Source organism: Amblyomma mixtum, chromosome 2, assembly GCF_055824585.1.
Source record: "Amblyomma mixtum isolate Tamu chromosome 2, ASM5582458v1, whole genome shotgun sequence".
Taxonomy (NCBI): domain Eukaryota; kingdom Metazoa; phylum Arthropoda; class Arachnida; order Ixodida; family Ixodidae; genus Amblyomma; species Amblyomma mixtum.
This window is the reverse complement of record NC_143013.1, coordinates 114,749,373-114,773,691: the sequence shown is the minus strand read 5'-3', so window position 1 is coordinate 114,773,691 and position 24,319 is coordinate 114,749,373. Positions and strand designations below refer to the sequence as shown.

At 47.1% G+C, this 24,319-nt stretch overlaps 2 protein-coding genes across 10 annotated transcripts in view; one reads left to right on the top strand and one right to left on the bottom strand.

Annotated features, from left to right (window-relative positions):
* Positions 1-7,655, top strand: part of LOC149360640 (uncharacterized) — a 164,098-nt gene extending 156,443 nt beyond the window's left edge. For 6 of the 9 annotated variants that reach the window (XR_016288863.1, XR_016288858.1, XR_016288861.1 and 3 more), the window contains 3 exons: positions 3,945-4,043; positions 6,573-6,903; positions 7,059-7,655. Coding sequence is in view for 2 of the 9 variants with exons in the window: in XM_089572430.1 (XP_089428556.1) it covers positions 3,945-4,013 (69 nt within the window). In the remaining 7 variants the exon portion in view is untranslated. Of the gene's footprint in view, positions 1-3,139; positions 3,220-3,944; positions 4,198-6,572; positions 6,904-7,058 lie in introns of those variants that run through there. The other 3 variants (XR_016288859.1, XM_089572431.1, XM_089572430.1) reach the window with 3 other exon arrangements.
* The window catches only part of LOC149360639 (complement factor B-like), a 182,368-nt gene that overhangs the window by 112,888 nt on the left and 45,161 nt on the right, over positions 1-24,319 (bottom strand). The window contains exons 6-7 of the mRNA XM_089572423.1: positions 21,978-22,181; positions 20,170-20,408 (exon numbers count right to left, since the gene is read on the bottom strand). Of these exons, the coding sequence (XP_089428549.1) occupies positions 20,170-20,408; positions 21,978-22,181 (443 nt within the window). The remainder of the gene's footprint in view (positions 1-20,169; positions 20,409-21,977; positions 22,182-24,319) is intronic.

The following is a 24,319-nucleotide window of genomic DNA, read 5'->3' as shown; positions in this document are numbered from 1 at the left end:
TCCCCTCTTGTTCTGTGTTTTCTGTCTTAGTTTGCGCTGTTTTTTCCACCATGAATTCACACCAACTAGCCTAAATGTCTGCTTTGCTACAGTTAATTTCTTGTACAGTGGGCTCTCCTTTTTGTTTTAACTTCAGCGCTTGTAGTGTCTCCCCTCTTGTTCTGTGTTTTCTGTCTTAGTTTGCGCTGTTTTTTCCACCATGAATTCACACCAACTAGCCTAAATGTCTGCTTTGCTACAGTTAATTTCTTGTACAGTGGGCTCTCCTTTTTGTTTTAACTTCAGCGCTTGTAGTGTCTCCCCTCTTGTTCTGTGTTTTCTGTCTTAGTTTGCGCTGTTTTTTCCACCATGAATTCACACCAACTAGCCTAAATGTCTGCTTTGCTACAGTTAATTTCTTGTACAGTGGGCTCTCCTTTTTGTTTTAACTTCAGCGCTTGTAGTGTCCCCTCTTGTTGTGTGTTTTCTGTTTAGTTTGCGCTGTTTTTGCCACCATGACCATCTAGTCGGCCTTGAAAATACAGTCAGAGAAGCATTCATACACAAACGACACTGTCTAGAAGTTTTCTTTAATATGGAAAACGCGTATGATACCACCTGGAGGTTTGGCATTCTCCATGACCTAGAAGACCTAGGTATCCGTAGATGGATGCTGAACTCCTTAGAAGCTTTTCTGTGCGATCGTTCATTTCATGTACGCCTAGATTCCATGCTTTAACCGAAAAATTCATTCAGGAAAATGGGGCACCGCAGGGGTATATTTTAAGTACTACCTCTTTGGTCGTGATATTGATTTCCATAGCTCAGATAATTCCAAAGCCCATTGTGTATTCTCTATATGTCGACGACTTTCAGATAGCATGTACATCCTCCGCCCTGTCAATCTGTGAGCGAACGATACAAGTCACATTATACAGACTGGCGGTTTGGGCAGATATAAAAGGGTTTAAGTCCTCCCCACAAAACACAGCTGCTGTTCTTTTCTCGCTCAAAAGAGGCGTGCAGGTTGATACTACCCTGCACTTAAATGAAATTGTGCTCGCAGTTGAAAAAGGACAAAACTTTTTGGGCATAACATCTCACAAAAAACTCAAATTCCTTTCACACATGAAAGTTTTCAATAAAGAAAGCTTCACATCCCCTGATCATACTCAAAGTACTGACACGACAACGCTGGGGATCTGAGAAAAGAAGTCTTTTACAAATTTATAGGTCTGTAGTCGGCTCTTAGATTATAGATGCGTTGTGTATGGGTCTGCGAGGCCATCATATTCAAAGCGACTCGACCCAGTTCACAACTTAGGTCTTCATATTTCATGGTAAGCTTCAAAGTGATACCGACTTTTGTAATCAGTCGTCTAAAGTAGAGACAAAAGTTTAGAACACCGGAAACCTTGCTCTCCTGATCATACCGTTTTGGTGAGGTCCGTTGGCGTCTGGAATAAGTACGCTATAATTACGCGTGTGGAACGCACTAAGCGCAGATTAAAAAACCACAAACCCATGCTCTATACACACCGTTGTCCCCTTCTTACTGGTGCATAAAGAACGTGCTCAGAACAAAAAAAAAAAGAAAAAGAATTACGTAGTCAAAATGACAACGGTCGATTCAGGTGTTCATTTATTTATTTTTTGCACATATTTATAAGCAAATTGTGGCCATGAGCACTGTTGTTGTACAAAATAACTGCAAATTTAAGCTCACGTAGCCATCGAAGGATTTTACAGGATACGAAACAGTTGCGCAACAGTTTCTAATGAGTCCTTGCAGTTGCATCAGTGTTCACCCCACATATGATCAATTGCCCTCTATTTTATGAATTTCATTGTAGACGGCAGCGGCGATCGTGTCGGTGCGCTGCAGGTCTTTAACATCCTGTACTCCAGTTGTCCACTTTAACTCCGCCGCGGTGGACAGTGATTACGGCGCTCGGCTGCTGACCCGATTGACGCGGGTTCGATCCCAGTCGCGGCGGCTGAATTTTAATGAAGGCGAAATTATAGAGACCCGTGTACTGTCAATGTCAGTGCACGTTAAAGAACCCTGGTGGTCGAAATTTCCGGAGCCCTTCACTACGGCGTCCCTCATAGCCCGAGTTCCTTTGGGACGTTAAACCCCATTAACTAAACCAAACCAGTTGTCCACTTTCTTGTGCGCTCAAGTGTCCTTCCTCGTCCACTTTCTCTTCGTGAAGCGCCCGGCAGTGAGGAAGAAGCTAAGAACCGGTTTCGGAGTGGCGATTTGCCGTCTTCATGTGGAGAAGAAAAAGTAGTTTCGGAGCGGGTGCAGTGTAATGAAGACCAACGTTACTAGATTACTTCTTTGATGAAGACCGCTTCAAAAGCTATAGGATAACAACAACAACAAAAGCTAACGCTTTTCGGGTGGCATTTTTCTCACCATGCTTTGTCCCAACAGACTCGGTGAGCCAGCATCGAACGCGTAACTTCACCCTGCTTGCCATGGATCCCGCCGAATCTTCCGCACATCCTCCCGGCAGCAACGCACAACAGGACACCCCGTTTAGCAGCGATTCGGTGGCAGCATTCGAGCAATGCAACCTGCGGCCGTTTTTCCCCTACAGCCTCAGCGCCTGGCTCCTTCAAGTAGAAGCGCACTTCCGTCTCTGGCCCGTCACCAAGATCCTCCATATCTAGTCTCCCCTGCCTCTTGGCATCGCCGAGAACTAGCGGCTGTCATTACCAAGCCGAGCGTGGGTCACTCCTACTATACGCTGATGGCGACTGACACTGCCTGCAAATCAGAATCCGAGCACCGCACGACGTAGGTACGAGATGGAGGAAGAACCTGCCTGCACATCGTCAAGCCGCATCCTTCAGGTTACCTTTTGTGTCAATACCAAAGAGGTGTCGTGTCCTGTTTTGCCGGGCGAAACCTCCAAAGGGTCTCTTTACTCCATAACTTGGTACTCTCATCCACAGCAATGCTAGCGAGACGAAGGGATTGCGTAGACACGTCCCAAGTCTTCTGTTCTGCGTCAACGCACATGGCAAACTTGTCTGCTGTAGTTTGGTATAGGCTTTACGATGCTATATGTTTTCTGTTTATGCTTGTGGGTGTGCGGTAAAGTCGTTCATAAAATGATGGTTTTCCTTTGCACTATACCTTGATCTGCAGATAACAGATGCTGCATCGTCGCCGAAGAGTATGTTTCCCACCTGACACAGAGCAACTACAGTTGTACTCCCACACTACAGGTTTGGTTTAGGTTTATGGGGTGTCACGTCCCAAAGCGACTAAGGCTATGAGAGACGCCGTAGTGGAGGGCTCCGGAAATTTCGACCACCTGGGGTTCTTTAACGTGCACTGACATCGCACAGTACACGGGCCTCTAGAATTTCTCCTCCAAAGAAATTCTAGCCGCCGCGGCCGGGATCGAACCCGTGTCTTTTGGGTCAGCACCCGAGCACCATAACCGCTGAGCCACCGCGGGGGCTCCCACACTACAGATATTTAGGCTTACTATAACAATTCAAGTAGCTGGATACCATAATTATCCACTTTTTACCGGCGTCCAGGTAGGCAAAGGTCCGAATAAGCCGATAACGATCTGCCATAAACGACATATTTCTGCTTCAGCTGACCTAAGAAAACGCTTCTGATTTTGTTGGTCACTTTCTGCGGTGTTGACAGTCTGGAAAATTTTTCACGAAGCCTGCAACTTGACTCGACAGGCCACGGCAGTGAACATAGTTCTGTATTTAATTTCTTCATTTATGCTGGTTCTCACTCTTAAGTTTGCTTTGGCGACAAGACGGGAGCCTGTGTTTCAAGATTTTCCCCATTTTTCTTTACGAGGCGGAAAAATCTGCGCTTGAACGTTTTAGGGGCTAAGATGTGTGCCTGCGCAGTATTCTAAGATTTCATGAGCAGGGTCAGAGCGTTTTCATTGACCGAAAGTTCTGGTATTTGTTCGTTACAGGACAGCGTAGTCATCATCATCACCTTCCAATTGAATGGACAGGAAGTCGAGGCAGGCGATCTGTGTTAAAATTCTCGCACCGAGACTTACAGACACCGGGTAAGTTGAAATCTATAACGCACACACTCCAGTGACCCGGGTGGCCAGGCGGGTTCTTCAGGTTTGTATTCAAGCACATCTCCTAATGACTGCTGACAAACCTGAAAAATTTTGTCTACAAGTAATGGTAGAAATTTAATGTTGCCGACGTTGCCGCACCGTACTATATATGGGTGCGTCAGTATCAACGGGCCCCATTTTACAGAAAGCGACTCACAAAAGTAAATAAGGCTTTCTAAGCCGTTCTGAAGACATAAAGCTACGCAGGAGACAGGACACAGAAAAGATGCAGACAGGACGAGCGTAGATAGACTAATAACTGATTTATTGAACGAAACGACCTACCTTCCAGAGCAACCCATGCGCAACCAAACTTAACGCCAAAAGCCAAAGTACCCTTTCTTATAAACCCAAAAAGTAAAGTTCTTTCTGATAAAGGTGAATTGATGTCTCGCTAACGCATTTTCCCGCACCGTATCTAGCAATTTTCCAGGCTTCAAAAATCTCGCGTGCCTTGCTGTCCTTCGCGCAGCCTATAATCTTCGTTTGCTTGAAAAGCGGCGTACAAAATACTTCTTTCTTCTTGTCATTGATCTTACAAGACTGACAGTGCCTTGCTAAATGCTGCCCACCGTGCTGGCTCAAAGAGATATTGTGCTCCTGAAGGCGTTCATTATTGCAGCGCCCCGTGTGCCCTACATATACGGAACCACAGCTGAATGGTATCTTGCAGATAACTCCCATCTTACAGGCTACAAACTTAGGTCTGTGGTTGACTCCGTACCCTACTTTCTTTTGCTGGTTATTGTATGTTAATCGGCATAAACGAGACAGTTTACATAGGGCAGAAAAGAACACGTTGACACCAAATTTCCCTCCCACTTTCTTCATACCGTGCGAGGTCTTGTGCACATAAGGAAAGACTTCAAACTTCCTCCACTCGCTTTCAATGAGTTCTTGTTGCTTTCGTTTCAACCGTAGGATTTTCAGCAAAGCTTCTGCAACAGCTTTCAGAAGAGCAGGAGGAAAACTCGCAGAGTAAGGCCGATCTACTTGACTGGTAAAACTACATTTCACCATGTGTGGACATGACTTGATAAGCGAAGATCTTAAACATGAGGTTGCGAATCCTCTTTTTACGAGCTTCGAGTGGCAGGAATTATAAGGTAAAAGAGCCTTCTGAGATCTTGGTAAATAGGCCCACTATAGATGGTCCTCAGTATGAAAAAAGAATTTAAATCTAAAAATTGTAAACACGAGCTTTCCGCGAGCTCGAAAGGAAAATTCAGATTAGTGCCTGCGGATTTGAAGGGCACTAAAATTTCATGCGCAATCATTTCTAGACTATCATGAGGGTTGATATTCAAAAGGATTAGAAAATCGTCAACGTATCTGACCAGATGCGTGATCCGGTCATCAGTGAAAACGCACGAAAGTTCAGAGTCAATAAATCTGAGCCAGCACGGTGGGCAGCATTTAGCAAGGCACTGCCAGTCTTGTAAGATGAATGACAAGAAGAAAAAAGTATTTTGTGCGCTGCTTTTCAAGCAAACGAAGATTATAGGCTGCGCGAAAGACAGCAAGGCACACGAGATTTTTGAAGCCTGGAAAATTGCTAAATACGGTGCGGAAAAATGCGTTAGCGAGGCATCAATTCACCTGTATCAGAAAGAACTTGACTTATTGGGTTGATAAGAAAGGGTACTTTTGCTTTTGGCGTTAAGTTTGGTTGCGCATGCGTTGCTCTTGAAGGTAGGTTGTTTCGTTCAATAAATCAGTTATTAGTCTATCTACGCTCGTCCTGTCTGCATCTTTTCTGTGTCCTGTCTCCTGCGCAGTTTTATGTCTTCAGAATGCGTTGCCAACTAGCCTCTCATCACACACTTCTAGAATTCATTTCTAAGATGCCTATATTTCAAGATCACAGTTTGGATGAAGCTCCTGGCCTAAGTATGCACCACATGGTTGGCGTGTTCATCTAACTGAACAAAAACTATTTCTGCTTGGAAGCGGCATTTGAATTCTATCGAGGTGTGGATTTACCATGCCTTCGACACAATGTATCGATTTTGCAGAACTCTAAAAAGGATGGTATTTGCTTTCTCCTCGCGAAGTTCTTCACAAATCGCATGTAACGGGCGTGCACTGCCGGCAAATTCTAGGCAGTTTTTTTTTTTTTTGGCGGGGGGCGGGCGGGAGGCGGCACAAATAGCATGTTAGCAGCTGTCTACTCCTATTAGGGGGCGTGCCTTCTCGTGTATAGAGTTTCGGAATAAATTCTCGTCCTTCAGAGGGAAGGCAGCGCTTCTCCACCCGCAGTGCAGCCATGAAGGCTTAATATCTTCAGATGATATTGTAACCCGCTTCTGTTGCTCTGCGAAGTTCTGAGAAAATAACACATACTTATCAAGGCATCGCGAAACTCGCGAAAACGCCGCATTTTACCCTAGTACAAGTGAAAAACTTCAACTCGAATATATATCTCGGCATGACGATTGTAAGTTTTCTTCTTTCTGTCTTCGTCATCAGCTTTGTGGAAAACCTATTGCCCCCCCTTCCCCCTTCTCCGGCCGACCATCTTCATCATCGTGGATCAGGATAGCACCGGCTGGACGAGCAGGAAATGTCCCTCGTGGGGGAAGTGGAAGCAGTGGCGGGAGCGCCACCTCGAAGGTTACGCGGAGCTCCGCGGAGCCGGCGAGAGTCTCTTCGGAATGCGACCAGCGAAACGAGTAGTAGCCGCCGCACGCTCTTGTCACCTTCCGCGGCAGAGGCACGGAGATCCGTCGTTCGTTGCCACTGCTCTTCTGGTTGCAGGCAGCAATCATCTGCTTGGAACCATAATCAGCCTCATAAGCCGGTAAGTCGGAAGCCCTTCTTACGTAGCTTTCTATTTCCGAGAAATGCCTCGTTGACGTTCTGTAGCTAGATGTCTAACTCTGTATATTACTTGCAAGAGTAATAAATAGCATATGAGTGTTCACGCTTTGCCATCCCACCCTTTGTTTCCTCCAGAACGAACCCCTCGCGGTTAGCGAGCTGGAACGCTGCATCCGTGGAACGGGAGTGCAGGGCGGAGAGCTGACCCCCACAATTCTTCAATGGCAGTCCAACGTGTGACAAGCTCGTGGGACAAGGGATGACTCTCATTTCGGTTCACGGAATGTGATATGACGCGTGCCCTATGTGATTGGCTCTTTTGTGTTTCGTCACCAGGCAAGCAGCCTTTATATATTTCGTTGTCTGCGAAATAAAGCAGCCCTGAGTTTGCCCCCTGACCGGCTACGTCTATCACCCGATACAATAGAATGTCTTCCCGCACTCGGACAGCGTCAGGCCTGACCCGAATTCGGACCTGCTAACAACGCTAACTCGGTTTCTTGACAGCGAGAAGAGCGGAAAAACAGCATGAGCGAATTGCCATGCTTGCAATGATTTTGATGAGCACATTATTCATGGACTTTTGGAAGGCGAACTTACGAGGTCCGCACATGGAGAGCGCGACCGAGCCGTCCACGGCGAACAGCAAGCAAGAAGCGAGTGAACGCGGAAGCCTAAAGGGTGGCCAGATTTTGTAAATAGTTGTAAATATTTTCCGTTCTGTCTCTTTAGTTCTGGGAGCCGGATGCCGTAATCTGCTGATTTGTATTACAGCCAAGATTGCAGGAAAAGTACCGTGGCTCTCCTGCACTGCGGGAAGAGGTGGGTGCCGGTCACTCAGAAGTTGCTGGTATGGCAGTGAGCGAGTACGGTCACCTCCACGGAAACGTATCTCCTCTTGGCCTTGTGTTCCAGCCATTGTCCGTCGTCCTTTGCTGGCCCCCGCCGGTGTCAGAGCGAGTACGCCGAACGCTCTTCGGGAGCTGCCTGTCACTTTTGAGAGGACACAGTCTTACCGTGGCACAAGCACGCCCAAACGTGTTTTGTCGTCTATATTGACCTTGCTAGAGCCCAGAAGTATAAGTCAACTAAAGAAAGCAGACTTTGTTCAAACGATGATTTGTGTCTTATTTTCGGCTGCGAAGCGAATTCACAGAGGCGCTAATGCAGTTCCAGCGAGCATAGTATCATCATGCCGGAAAACGAACCGCGCCTGCGCTTCCCCCGAAGAGAGCCAGCAACGTTCAAATGAACGGAGCGTTTGGTGGTGGTGGGGATGGAAAACATTTATTTACACATGCACTACTGGAGGTATTGCATGAGCTGACCCAGAGGGGGCCAGCCCTTACAAGTACTAGGTGGAGGTCCCTAGTTCGGGACCCCAGTGGCGTCAGCCGCCGCCCGAGCTCGCGCGACCAAGGCCCGTTGGGCCTGCAGGTCAGAGCAGCCGAGCAAGGTCACCTCCCAGTCCTCCCGGGTTTTGTTGGGGTGATGGGGGATAGCAGGGTTGGAGGGGCAGGCCCACACCATGTGGTAGATGTCCGAAGACTTCTCCGCACAGTGCGAACAGCTGCCCGATAAAGAAGGGTCGAAGTGTTTCAGAGCTGCCGGGCACAGCAAAGTATTGGTATACAGGCGAAGCAGAAGCCGCTCCTCCGTCTTTGAGAGACCTTTACAAGGGCGGGGATAAAGACCATGGCCAGATTGATAATGTAAAACAATGTCTTTAAAGGAGTAAGCGGTAGTGAATTCGAGTTTCTGATCGTTGGGGTCGGAGGAGAATGTCCGGTGAGAGAGCGCGCGGGCGGCGGCGTCATCTGCCTCATTTCCCTCAAGGCCCATGTGAGCAGGAGCCTAAACGATACGCAGGTGCGCGGGGTCCCCGGTGTAGACGCTGTTTTGGAGAATGCTGTAGGCTAGATACGGTACCCAGCCCTGCTCGACGTTCCGACATGCCCCTCGGGAGTCGGAAATAATTGTTTTTGAATGGGAATCAGATGCAGCCAACGCAATGGCGACCTCCTCCGCGTGTGTTATGTCACGGGCTCGGAAAGTAAGGCCGTTCACTGTTTTGAATTGGTGGACGACTGCGGCCGTGTACCATCCCCCATGGTGGGGGGAGGAGGCATCCACGTAGAATACGCTGGGTTTCGATCCATAGTGGCGGGCCAGGGCATCCGCCCGCGCCAGGCGCCGGCCATTGTTGTCTTCACGGTTCATGTTCGCGGGAAGAGGGCGCACGTGGAGGGCGCATCTCCACTGGGATAGAATACGTACGCGCTCTTCCATAAGAGTGGTCTGTTGGATGTGCAGTCGCGCAAGCAGGCGGCGACCCGACGATATCTTTGAGAGACGTGTGTATTGGTTGGTCAAGTGGGCTTCCCGGAGCTCCCGAAATGTGTTCACCATGCCCAGCCCCAGGAGGCGCTTGTTGGAGGTGTTCACTGGGAGGCCCAGAGCCCGCTTAATAATTTTGCGGAGGATGACTTCGAGTGAATCCTCGTCTTGCTTCCGCAGGGGAAGGTATGGAGTCGAATATAGAATTCGACTGGTTACAAATGCATGCGCCAGCCGCAAGGCGTTCTTACATCGTAACCCCCCACGCTTGTTAGAAACCCGGCGGACCAAGCGACCTACCTGGTCCCCCACCTGACGGAGTTTGGCCAATGTTGTTTCTGACCGTCTGTTTTGATGTATGAAGAGCCCCAGTACCCGGACTTCGATATTTTCAGAATTGGACCTATTCTCAAGAGACAATGAAATTTTGGCTGTGCACTTTGGTGAGGGGCGTATGTGCACAAATTCAGACTTTTGGGTGGAGCATTGGAGGCCGCAGCGGCGAGCATAACGGTCCACTATGGTCGCCGCCTCCTGCAGGTTGGCCTCAATGTCTCCAAGGGAACCCTGTGTGGCCCACATGGTGATGTCATCGGCGTACAGCGCATGCTGCAAACCGACGACAGCGCCCAGCTGGGCCGGTAGGCGCATCATAGCCAAATTGAACAACAGGGGAGATAGCACCGCGCCCTGGGGTGTACCCCTGGTTCCTAAATGAAAAGGCCCATGTTCTTTATCCTGGATTCGAATGTAAGATTGTCTGTCGGGTAACAATTGCCGAATGTATTGAAAGGCGTTTTTGCCGCAGTTAGTTTGAGAGACGTGGGTGAGAATGATCTCGTGGGTAACGTTGTCGAATGCACCCTTCAAATCCAAGGCGAGTACGACCTTGTCATTGTGAGGGCATTCGACGGGGTCGAGGATATCCCGATTTAGTTGTAGCACGACATCCTGTGCAGATCTTTGTGGGCGAAACCCGAACATGGTGTCTGCGAAAAGGTGTTTGGATTCCATTAACTCGGACAACCTGTCACGTACCACCGTCTCCATGAGTTTGTAATAAGGGAGTAATTACTCATTGGCATCCACCCAAGCGCAGCCATACGGCTACAAAGGAAAGCTTTCCTTTGTAGCCGTATGGCTGCGCTTGGGTGGATGCCAATGAGTAATTACTCCCTTATTACAAATTTACTCCACCTTGGGGAATTCCCCTAAAACATTTGACCTCCATGAGTTTGCCCACACTGGAAGTAAAAGAGATGGGGCGGAGGTTGTCCGTGCTGATGGCCTTACCAGCTTTAGGAATGAAGGTGACCAGGGCGGTCTTCCAGTCGATGGGGAGTGGCACTTCCCCAAGCCAGATTGAGTTAATGTAATTCAATAAAGACAGGTATGCCAGGTCGGGGAGGTTGGCTAACAATTTGAGTGTAATTTTGTCCCGACCCGGAGCGGTGCCGCGTTTCATTTTTGCCAGGGCCGCCCTCAGGTCGTGGAGCTGGAACGGTTGATCCAGCTCAACGTTCTCAGAACCTGCATAAGAGTACGCCGGCCCGCGGGGTTCCTGGGTGGTGCACAAGTACTGGTCCCGGAGCTTGTGCGCCAATTGATTTGTGTTGCCCTGAAAGCTGTGTATTGCTCTTTGGAGGTGTTTTGAGTTTCCGTGCGTGTTTGCGTTGGGTCAATTAGGGCGCGAAAGAGCCGCCACGTGTACCGGCTTGACATTTTGCCGCGTGGCCGTATTGCATCGGGCGACCCAGTTGGAGTCGGCGAGTTGGGCCGCATACTCAGCCGCTCGTTGAGTGAGCTCGGCGATACGAGCCTTAAGTTTTCGGTTGTGCTTTTGCCGGCGCCACCGACGGACGAGGCAATGCCGGGCCTCCCAGAGGTGGTTGTCCACATCCGAGACCACCTCTGAGAGTTGAAATTGAGTTTCGGAGGAGCGAAGGCCAGAGACCAAATGTTGTGACCAAGACTGGTAGCCTTGCTCATGTATGGGTGTGGTAGTGTTATAATGCTGCCTGAACTTGGTCCAATCTGGGAGTCGGACTTGCGTTGTTGGTCGTGCCAAAGGGTGGGGCCTAATCATTGTGTTCAGGAGGCAGTGGTCGCTGCCGAGGGTTTCCTGGGAGCGTTTGGGCGGTGCTGGATAAAATTGTTTGACACTTTACTTTTGTGTTCCTTTCGCGCTTTTTTTCATCATGCACTCGCATTTCTCCGCATTTTATCAAATGGCCAGTTTGCGCGGTCTCCATTGCCTTTTTATTTAAACTTTTGGAGACCGTTGGAGCGGCATGATGAATTCTAAGAAAACATCTAATGACTTTCCATAGAAAGTCTAGTGACTTTTGACTTTAGGATCTTCTCTCTTTCTCATCCCTTTTTGGTAATTTGTGTAATGAATGCCTAATGACTTCCAAAAACGAATTGGTCACCGTGGTTCTAGTGTCTTCTTTATGTATGTTTTTGTGGTGATTTGTTCTTTACTCTCTCATGTCCAACCGGCCCTTGCAAAACCCGATCCAAATAGGCAAAATAGTATTGCAAAATAAGAGGCAAAGTATAAAAAAATTGAAGCAAACACAAAAAAAATGATAAAAAAAAACTGCCGGCATACACGGGGATTCGTACCGCTGACACCCAACACCCAAACTTACCAGGCTAACCTGTATAGTTTTTTGTGTGTATACATACGCACATATTTATATATATATATGTACATAACCATGTAGATTAAATACCATGAAAGAACACCACGCCACACACGATAACAGGTCAACTTATCTCGCGTGATATGGTTGGCAACTGCTGTTTCCTGTTCTTTCCATTGCATGTAAATGTAGCAGTAGCATATACATGCTCGCACAGCAAAACAACGGTGTTCAGAAGGTCCTATCAAGCCTGTTGGGAGTGTGTGATGCGCCACCAGCGCCCTTCGGCACTAGCGGCGGCCTGACGCTCTCTTAGGAAAGAGAAGGAAGAAGTAAAAAAAAGAAGAGAGACGCGGGGCGTGGCGCAAGCGGCGCAAGCAGACGAGCTCAGGCAACGGACGGGCGAGGTCACGGCTGAACGGTTTCTTTTACCCGGGTGACCAGGCCTGGGGAAGCCATCCTCACCCAGTTCAGCGCAACCAGGAGCCTGCTGTCTCCTGTCTCCCGCCTGCCTCTCGCTGCCTCGGAGAGCGGGCGCCTTACCGGGCACAGGCGGGTGCTGCCCACCCGGAGATCCTGCCGGCCTTGCTGTCGGTTCGTGCCCGCCGTCCCGTGGCTGGGACCTGCTGTCGTGAGAAGGTGCCTCCCTGGCCGTGCCCGGGTGTCCAGACCTGGGCGGCTGCCTCTTCCCTCTGGTGCGTCGTCAAGGACACTGCTGCTAGTGCTCCGCGCCCGATTTTCCGGCCGCTGGGAGAACGAGCCTGCGGTCGTGCTTGGCCCTGGCGCTCTTCTGGCGACGGGAAGCGGATTCACAAGCCGGAACCACACCTCACCCTTGGCCGCACAGTTCCCTACCCATCGTTGACTGCTTGCTTTTCTAAGTAAAACCATTTTTGTTATATCTACAGACGTGCTCGGTCTGGGACAATTTTCTGGATCCTCCAGGGCCCCACCTCGGAGGGCACTCGAGCCTGCTTGGGGGCCTTTTCCCCTCACAAATTTGGCGTCCGCGACAGGACGGCAAATTCCGCCAAATTCCGCCAAATCTGTGAAGGGAAAAGGCCCCCAAGCAGGTTCGAGTGTCCACCGAGGTGGGGCCCCGGAGGATCCAGAAAATTGTTTCAAACCGAGCACGTCTGTAGATATAACAAAAATGGTTTTACTTAAAAAAGCAAGCAGTCAGCGAGGGGTAGGGAGCTGTGCGGCCGGTGGTCGAGGTGTGGTTCCGTGTGAATCCGCTGCCCGTCGCCAGAAAGGGCGCCGGGGCGGATGACATGGTCGGATGACAAGGTTGGATGACATCGTCGCGCAGTATTTAGCCGGTTTGGTACCGGATGGCTTGGCGTTCTCGCAGTGATACTACCTAGGGCCTTTGGTGGACAAATGATGCGTTCTCATCAGTTATGATGCCACATTTGGCAACAGATGTTCGCCGGACCATTACGTACTGCAGTCGCTGGAGCAACGAGATAGATTTCTCACGTATTGTCGTCTGTGCTCGCGTAGGCTGGCGATGAGGCTATAGCCGTTTGGCATATCCAGTCGTTCCTTGGTTGATACGTGCGTATTGTGGGCAGAATTATAGCAATAACGCCTGCTCTGTCGGCTCTCGTTGTACGTTGTGCCTCTCGGCACACTGAAGCATCCAGGAGGCAGTAACTGCTTGTTCCCTTTGATTGTTCCTTCGATGGTTCCGACAGTCCTAATTATTAAACACCATGATGCTTAAACAGAGCTCGGGCTCATCTCTTAGCCAAGCACGTTTAAGGTAGCATAGTTTTTCATTAATAGTGCCATCATATTGTACAGATTGTTAACAAATGCTCGGCACTGAGTGAAAATGGAAAGACTTATTATCACGCTGCGCGAGCCCTCAGGTAGCAGAAAGAAGTTCGCCTGAACGTAGTTCGTTTGCACTCACCCTCGTGGTGCCCTGTTTTGTCGCCTTTAAGAGGTTGCCTCCGCCTGTATGTAACTGTGCGGCTCCGCTATCTTCATCTTTCCTCTCGAAAACCGAAAACCTCATTAATCGCAGAAAAAATTAGCTCCTATGTTTATACTTTAGCAGCTCTGCGGCAGCAATGTAATTTAAAGCTGTTTGTTTCTTGCTTTTGCATTGCAGCTAGGTCTCAATGTAGGTGCTGCTACGGCGCAAGTTAGAGCTGCAGTTGTGTGCCATAACTGCGTCGTGCAATCATTGTGGCGTCATCGGGGAAGGGTATTCGCCCTTAAATATTACTGCCGGGTCTTCACCATCCTTAGGTAAACTACGTGCACTGCAACAAAGGCCTCTCGCGTATACCCTCAATTAACCCTTCTGTGTGCTAGGTCCAGACGTCTTAACAGCGTAGCGTTCCTGATCTCTTTCGTTCACCTATTTTTCTTCCACCCACTACTACGTTTACTTTCTCTTGAAATTCACTGCGTCAGCCTCAACGACCATCGGTTATCTTGCTCCCACATTAAATTCTCCGCCCATGGCTATTTATTCGTTTTGATTTCGACTATGATGTCATTACCTCGCGCTTGTTTCCTGCTCCATTTTGCTTTCTTCCTCTCTCCTAATGTGAAACGTTCCATTTACGTTTTTGCTGCTCCCTCTGTTGTTTTCAATTTAAGTTCACACCTTTTCGTTTGCTTCAAGTGTTCTGCCCCATAGGTGATACTAGTGGGTGTCCATCCTTAAATATTACTGCTGGGCTCCGCGGCAACACCGCTTACATTTCTTCTGGCAGTCCCTCGCGGCATTTGCCGTGAACCCCATTATTGTTTCTAGACTGCCGTCTGTTAGTGAAGGGTCGATATTCTCAACACGGTGTAGTTGTTCCAGGAAGTCTGCGACCTCCTCCATTCGCGGCGGACGTCCTCCACGGCGGACGCACAGGCGGGCGTGACGCAAAGCTTACTGTGCGCGATGGCAGAGGCGGCCACTCTGCGGAGTCCCCCTGGGTGGTTCATCATCATCATCATCATTTCATCATTTATTTTCTCTTAAGGACCCCTAGGTGGGGCATTACATAAGGGGGGAGCAAAAATACGAAATCACAAACAATAGGAACATTTGAAATATAACAGTGAAGAAGGTAAAACAATTGTTAAAAGAGCATTGAAAAATGAAAAAGGGAACAATCACAGGTACACTGTGCCCAGCACGCTATATATAGAGGAAGAAAACGGAACACTGATTAGCAGACAATGATTCAAAAATGTAACATGTGCAGAGGTGGTACTGAAAATTGTCGGGCATTACACTGTAAGTGCGCTAACGAAAAGGATGAGATAAAAGCAGGGTTTTGAATTTATTTGCATCGCGCTCAGTTACAACTGCTTCAGGCAGCTCATTCCACAGTTCAATGGCGGATGGCAGGAAGGATTTTTGGAAGGCATTGGTGGAACTATGTAAGCGCTGTAGGCTCAGGCTGTTAAAAAGACGACAAGATGTTCTATTGGGAGGGAGTAGAAGTGTGCAGTGCAATTGAGGAAAACTGCAGTATAACTTGTGGAAAAGGCAGAGTTCGGAAATTTTACGGCGAAATTGGCATACTTGGCTCTTCCGGAGCTGGAGGCGGTAGCTTCTGCGCGGTAGAGCCTCGTTCCTCCTGGTGTGTCGTCACTCCATTTACTAAATTCAGTTTATTCTGCAGGCTCCGTGTCCTCCTTCTCGAGCGACGTACCGCGATTGATGCTTCTGGGTGATTAGAATGGCTTCTCACCATCTTCTTCTAGATATTCATCATTCTTTTTACCTGCCGACCTCTCCCTAGATGCTACCTCATGGGGTCCTTTGCAGTTGGCACAGTTTGGAGCTTTAATCGTACATGGAGGTTCCTCGTGAACGCCACCACAACAAGGACATGCTTTCGTGCTCATACACGCAGCACCTGTATCTCCAATCTTCTGAAATTTTTGGCACTGCAGCGGACGGGGTACGTAAGGACGCACTGGGTGCCTCAAAAAACTCACTTTCATATGAGATGGAAAAATAGTACCCTCGAACACTACTCTGACACATCATGATTGGCCAAAACGATGGATGTCAGTTATACGAACACGACTTGATCAAAGCTGCACCAAGTCCATATCGTTGATTTCTATGTCCATTTCAGAAATCACATCAGCAGTGGTGTTAAGTCCATGCGCAAAGGACGAGCGAACTCTTATGTTGCCAAGGGCTGACACGGGCTTCAACTTGTCCAGGGTGGCCCGTTTAGAGACACCAACAGAGAGGAAATTCTTTCTTGCGTTAGTACGCACTTCCTTGACTTGACCCGCAACTAGTAGTTCAAGGTGAAGAGTCAAAGTCTGCCTGTTGATGTAGTTGAGATTCTCTGAATCATCGACAGGCATGCCTGAAATCGTGTAAGTGAGGGATCGCTCACTTACAGAAGGCAACAGAGACGGCGGGCCATCCGCCATCGCCTGGAACGGCGAGGTCGCCTTGGAGGCCAGAGAAGCGCAAGACATTAATGCCTCATACTGTCTTGACCAAGACGTATTAGCAAATATGTCCGCGTTTCGGATGCATGCCTTATATGGGCATATGCCATTCAATAGCCAATCGATACTTACTCGTGTGCAATCGAAAAACATCGGAACATGATATAAAGTTATTTCATGATTAAATCTTTGTACATAATGACTAAATGACTAACTGGTAATTAGTAGTAGCTAAGAAGTGGCCTGTGGAACTGTGCACTGCACCTGTACCTTAACTAACCCTAATTAATCAGTGTAGTAGCTAAGGTCACGTTAACTGTCACTAACCATACATTAACTAGTATCATGAAATGTGGAAATCATGCTTATCTGAGCTGGCATGGCAGAGTGGTTAGCGTGCTCGTCTCGCACTGCTGAGACTCAAGTTCGATTACTCTATTGGCGAGTTGGTGCATGATTAAATGAACCTGAAATTCTTCAAGCTTTCAGGATCAAGAACAAGGGCGGCATTTGTTTTAGCGACACTTCGGTATCCCTCCGTTGAAATGAAGTGTCCTTTCCTGACAGTTTTTTGTGATGCGACTTTTCAGCCCTTCATTTCTAGCGGTTGTCTGTTGTTGTTTAGATAGGTTGTTAATTTTGTTAATGTTTTTTTTCCTTTTTGTAGTTTTTGGGCTTTGACTGCTTTTGCTTCAGATGTTCGACTCTGCGTTTGCTACGATTGTCATTTGTTTCTTGCTTTTATTTTTGGCGTTTGATTTATGACTCCTTTTGCTTCTCATGCATGACTGCTTTTACTACGATTGTTTGACACTGCTTTTGTTAATAGATGGCCTCCTCTTATGTCTTATCAAAATCTGTTATTTATCGGCAGGGGTTAAAGGTTTCTTGTCTGTTTTTCCTGACGTTGCTGCTTCTTTTCCACGTGTTGGGTTCAGAGCGATAATGCGATGAGTCTCATGCTTGAGCTGTATGAATAAATATGACACCTTTCCGTATAATAAACAGTTGGTAGTGTGCGCATGTAATGTCCTTTTCTTGTTAGTGCCCTTGTTGCGCCAGCGTTGATTTCATGTAAACATTTAGCTACACATCAGTGACACAAGCAGCAACACTGCGCTGAAGGCTTTCGCCTCACCGCACTTAAGGTCAACAAAGTGCCCCCAAGAATTTTTTTGAAAAAACAAGAGTTCGATCAAGAGAAGCTGCCGTTCGCGGCGCTCTTCTTCCTCCAAGAACTTTGATTATGAGGTTATGTCCCATTCATTAATCGCTATGGGGCATAGTGTCCATGTGCAATATAACAGCATTTTTAATCACTCACCTTTCCGTTTTTTGCCTCTTTTTTATGAGCGTAACCTGCTCACGCGCATCTGTGCCCTGCTCTGCTCGATTCTTGATGAAAAAAAAAAATTCGGTTGTTTCCAACATCGTCCGTGTAAATTCCTTCTCTTGTGTACGCGTCCTGTTCTGCTGCTCTCTTTACCCGGTACTATGCACCAACTGGTCCAACAAGCTACGCTTCTACAATTATATCAGTTTTCTTTCCATAGCTCGCTGTCTTTTCCCTAGCTTAAGCTGAACTATTTTCGTTATCCTCCATAATGTGGCCCCATAGGTGAGTACAGGTAAGATATAGCTGTTATATACTTTTCTGTTCACAGACATTGGTAAAATGCCATACATGGCCTAAGCGAACCTGCCAAATGCGGTGTACCCCATTCTTATTCTTCTTGTTATTTCACTCTCGTGATTCGAGTCTGCGGTCACTACCGACACTTGGTACTCCTTTACCATTTCTAGCACTTAACGGGTAGGATGAAATAGCTTCACTCACTTCCAGAAAGAGCAATCATTGATTTGCGCTTTCTCAGTGCGGGTTCTTAAAACTTATATCAACAGGATTAGCATTCTGACGGGATAGGGACTGAAAATAAGCAAGTCGTATTGAACATATAAAAATTTATGAAACCCTTTTTATTGTGTGTATAAAAAACCATAATTAATGTTCCAACAATAGGGCAGGGCATATGTGCAAATGTTTTAACTCCACTTTTATTCTTATACTTTGGACACATGCTAACGGCATGTCATTCATGTTAATGAAAATTCAAGTACCGAAATTAACCTCTTTTTTTGTCCTGCATTTACATATATGGTACCATTTGAACTACTCAAAATCGCGACTGGATTGATATCAAGATAAAGCTTACCATAAAGAGACATCGTTCAAATAAAGTGATATCTGTGGAAGCTCTATGATCACAACCGATTAATCATTGGTCAGAAAAACACTTTCTAGAAATTATTCTGAACACAGCCTAAGCGACTTTTTCGCTCGAAAGGCACTACTGCCGCTCCTAAAGCAAAGCTAATCCCGCCAAAATATGAAATATATCACTTAGCGTTTTTTTTTTTATTCTAGAGCCCTAGTATTGGACCACCTCAGCAGTGGCGCTTTCTTTAAAATACAAATATATTTTTTTCATTTATTCTTCGATTAGTTTCGTCGCCAAGGATGCATTATTGCAGCCGAGACAGCTTTAAATTACACGGTGATTATTCTGCGAAATAGGGAACCAGCACATAAAACTGAGCAAGCATGTTGTTAAACTGATTCATTTTTAAACGCAAATCGACATATGCAATCAAGCAAATGAAAAACAGTGATATACTTTGCCTATTTTTATCTGTCTCTTATAATGTCATCTTGATTGGGCAAGCAAAACTAAGGAAAAAGTTAATAAACTAACAATGTTCCATAAACGCGCAGTTAGAGCCACTGGGAATATTTTGTGCGTGGCTCTTACGTTTAACAATTTCTCATTATATAGCATACTTCCTGTTGAGCCTAAGCACTCATCCCGCTTTCTTTGCTCACACCGGGCTGCTTTCCTCGCTTAGAATAACTCTTTTTTTTTGCTTATTGAACCTTGCCACTAGAAATCACGTGCATACAACCAGACTAAGTATTTCAGGGATGCAATAGTTCCAGCGCACGGAGCAGAGAAATTAATCTTAATTGCTTCGTAATGCCGCTCCTCTAATCATTCTTCTTCGCGTTCGTGTGGATGCCTACAGAGAATCTAAAGCTTCCCTTTCATCAAAATTCATTGACCATGGATATATGATTTTGTAGCATCCGAACCAACTCTCTATTCCTTCACTCTTTATTTTTTGCTGCGCTAAAAGCAAGTAGCTGATTCACATAACCGTCTGCTTTTTTACGTTGCGCTCGTGACTTCAACCATCCATACTTTGCAGCAATTATGTGCAGTATCGAGTAAGCTGCATTTGGCAAAATCCTATTTTTCATCCTTTCTTTCAGACCTTGAAATTGCGATCTCTGCTAAATATATAAATTTGTCTATATAACTTTCATAACTTGCCTAAAGATGCACCAAAATTCTACGCGAAGCCTACAAGACTATCTAGTCAACCCCCGAATGGCCTGTATACAGAAATCTTTTCTTCATTACTATATATTTTTTTCTTATTCTGATAAATACCACAGTCAGGAAAGACTATAGCAGTGATTGAGTTCTAGGCATCAGAATGATTTTTTTCTGTCGTTAGCAACTTTCTGCGATGTTCAAATCTGTTCTGCCGGAATCGTCTACGAGCAACAGTGTCTCTTCCATTACCTGGAGAACCTTACTGCATAGGATCCAGATATGGTTAAGAAAAGCATTTTAATCACAAAACTGTAAAATGAACATTCGCTACACGCATATATTCACCCAAACTCTCACAGAAGCGTGAAGGTGAGATCAGTACTGGCGTGAAGCGGGTGGAGTGAAAAGGTGCCAAGGATATGCACGTACCTTTCGCGTTATCGCCTTCGCTAGGTTGATGCCCGTCATGAAATTCGTCGGTCCGATGCTTCCAGAGGCATCAAACAGGAAGTACACGAAGTGCCTCGCAGCGTTTGGTTCCTTAATATTGAGGGCCAGGCCTGTGGCGCTGCTGTCGTTTCGGGTAGAAGCATTCAGCTCTGGAATCTTGACGGCCTTGTCACTAAGGGCTGTGCCCGAAAACCGCGTTTTGTCGTAGTAAAATTGTTCTGCACGTTGAAGAGGAAAGCACAAAAGTGAATTTATTGCAGAAACTCGCTCACTTGGCTACAAATCAGCAAATTGCATGCAGCTGCCGCGATCTCTTCAGGCACCAGCTCATGTACTGACGTGACAGTTTCAGGAAACTACCAGCACCGCCAATTTAGTATGTAGATACAGCGGGTATGAATCAACTGCTGATGAGAAAATAGACGCAACCGATATTTTACAATACACTTTCTGTATCTTTTATGCAAAACGGTGGCAAGGTGGGAATGCTGGAACGGGTTGCTAAATGGTACTCAACGAAGGAAACGGCCCGAAAGAAAACACACACTACAGACGTCACGAAAAAAACCGCATAACACATTTTTACGCTTTAAACATTACATTCGGGGGCATACAAAATAAGATTCAGAGTAATATACCACGCTTATTTAACAGCGGAGTAACGTTTCTGATATATTGTTATTGAGACATTTTCATCGCTTGTAATGGAGTAAAAGCTCCTTTAGACACTGTTCTTCTGTCACATGTAAAATTTGGATGACAGTTTGGCAACGAATTCTACATGCATTGGCTTGTTTGGGCATAACTTTGGAGGCTATCATATCGTGAGACAGCTCATCAAAAGCGAATATGGGCCAGTAAAAGTATTTTTCCGCGAGCCGCTGCGTACCATCATTATTACTTATGGACCGTCACAATAATTCCTACTCTGGAGGTCTTAATTTGCGTAGTATTTCGCATGTAATAAAAGGCAATGCCAATAATAAAAAAAAAATATTTGCGCTCGATATGATCAAAATATTTTTCCTCTCAGTTTGAAACTATTTTTCAATCACTTTGCTCTCCGGGATGGCTTAGCGGCTGTGACGTTGGTAGCGGCTATTGAAGTCGTCGCAATTCCATCTTAAGGAGGCATAATCAAACTACGAGCGGGTGATATGCGATATCACCGATCTTTAAAGTCCTCCTGGCAGATAAATTGCAAGTTCTGCACAATCGCAGTCTTTCAAAGTCATACCAATCGTATCGTTTTATCAGTCGTCTGCAAGATTTAGAGGAAAAGGCGTTCGTACATGGCATGGCAGAGCGTGACACACCTATTACTGTCTCAGCTGGCAATAGATCACTCTTAGCGCGTAAGACCTTCATCACCGTTAAATCCTCAGAGTGACCAGCGCTAGTCACGCAACGCTTTGTCATTACGTCACCGCGAGCATGCAACCTTCCGAGCGCACTTGTTTGAACCGTGAACACCCAAGTTGACAGTGTTGATCATGTAAAAACAAGAAGTTAGCGCAGGCAAAAACCATGTTCGTAAGGCGCGACGGCCGCCAGGGTGATTCAATACATGCACCTGCTGTTCTTGATAAGGGCATAAGGTGGACCCTAAGACACTAAAATATTTTATTATATATTATACTCAAAACTGGTGAAATGTTTTGGTTCGGTTATTGCACTCCGCACTTGTCGCAATAAATAGCTCAATTAACACATTTTTCAACAGTTTTCTTTTGCATCAGGAATGAGTGCACACTCATGAATCACACCATGATCAAATCACTACTGACCGATGCACCGCGGAAGAGAGGCAGACCATTCTCCGTTCGATTGGCAGGAGATGGTCGCTTTGCCACGCATGTGGTGGCCAGGGTTGCATGCAAAGGTGACGCTGGTACCCACGACAAAGTTGCTGTGACCAACGCGGCGACCGTTGTCTGGGGTGCCAGGATCCAAACAATCTTTGTGGCCCCCAGCCGCCGTCATTGCTGCCCCTGTCGGATTAAAACAACGCCAGCAGAAGTGAATAGAGAGTGCATGCTAGACAGAAATTGCCCGAAGAGTGCACAAAAATCTAGTGCTATGAAAGATGCGAAAGAAATAATCAGGAAAAGATAATGCGTGAAAATAGCACGCAGCAAGGCAAGAAGCGAAGTAAACCTCAAATTACATCACAAGCTGGGCTAACCACATGTGTCGCTACGTCCGTTTCCGGCGAGCATGTGCGTGGTCAGAGGGAATTTGCACTGCAAGGAAGCGGCGATCGTGTTCTGCCAGTCAGGCGGTGTCTTGGGCTTCTCAAAGACAAGGGAGCGTATGCTGACAGTCCGTCCTTGTCCATGTTGTTTGAATTCAGACTGTGATGTGCGTTTTGTGGCAGCTAAACACACAAGCAGCGATATACGCCTGCTTAGCGTAACCCAGCTGCTGATGCCGATAGTCCAAGAAGTGATGCCCTTCGATCGCCTTGTTGCATGTCCGAAGGTATGGGCTCTGGGCGCTGCTCCTTTCCAAGGAGCAGCAGGGAAAGAATGGAACGACTAGGCAGACAGGCTTTATAGTAGAGCATCACTATTTCAGCACAATCTCACAGGCTCTCGGCAGTCCGAGATCGCATTTGTATGCTTTTCTAAGAATTGCCGCTAACTGCTCCTTTTCTTAATCGAGCGGTGTTTGGTAGGGGACGCCGTATAAGATCCTACTGACCGCGAGGGCCTGTACTAGTCTACATGTGTCTTCCTCCTTCATACCTCTTCTTCAGTTGGAAATTCTTGCAATCATCCTGGTGATCTGTGCTGTGGTATTTGTCAGCTGTCTGATCGTGTGATCAATACGACGGTTGCTTTGGATCCACATGCAGAGGATCCTAACTTCCGGTACTTCCGGAACCTTCGTTTCCCCTATGTAGATATCTATGGAGTTTTGCAGATCATACCCTCGGACTGCCGGTCAACACTTCGACGGAGAAATTTATTAAACTAGGCATAAACAACACACTAAAAGAACATATCGAGGCCCACCTTCTTGCACAGAAAACAAGACTGATGCTGTCCGAAACAGGCAGAAACACGCTGCGGTTACTGGGCATGAGGGACGCTTTGAAAGAAATCAATAGCACAGCGAGCGTTCCAAGTGAAATCAGGAGGATCATTGAGATCAGTCCAATTCCAAAAAAACATGCATCCAGATATACATAAGGCGAGAAGAAAGGAAAGATGCGAATTCCACGAAAGAAGCTTCGCCGGGGCAAAAGACGTATTATACGTTGACGCAACAACATACAGACACCGACACGGCTGGGTAGCCAGCGTGGTGGATCACCAGCTCGAGGAAATCAACTGCGCTTCGATAAAAACCAACAACATCCTCGAGGCTGAAGAAGCAGCAATTGCATCACCCAGCAGAGTGACGAGCCCCATGCACACATCATTACAGACTCGCACGAGGCGTGCAGAAGGTACAGAAGTGGACGCATATCCACTGCAGCTATTCACATACTCAAGGCGAGGACAATCACCTTTATGAGATGCTTCATCACGTGGACACCAGGCCATGAGGCTGTCAAAGGGAACCAATGTGCGGACGCCAATGCCCGAGCATACGCCAACCGGGAGGCGCGCACAGAAGGAGAACTGGACGCAGTCACTAGACGGTACGGAGCCATCTTAGAACACCAACGAGCCCTCCGGAGGACCTACCCTCCTCCCCACAAAGACCTTAGTAGGGAGCAGTCGGTTGCCTGGAGACAACTGCAGACTAATACATACCCCAATCTCAGTTTACTCAGCAAAATCTATCCTACCACATATGACAACAAATGCCCGCTATGCGGTGAACACCCAACGCTTTACCACGTTACATGGGCCTGTCAGAAAATGCAGGCAGCGCCGATATACAACACAACAACACCGGAGCAGTGGGAGGCAGCGCTGTCCAGCTCGAAGTCTGAAGAGCAGCTCAAGCTGATCGACAGGGCTCGCAAGACTGCAAAGGCCGCTGGGGTCCTGGACTGAGGGCTCCACCCACTCTTCGAGAAAGAACCCTTGTATTACAATAAAGTTTTTTATTCATTCATTCATGCATTCATTCATTCATTCATTCATTCATTCATTCATTCATTCATTCACAGGCT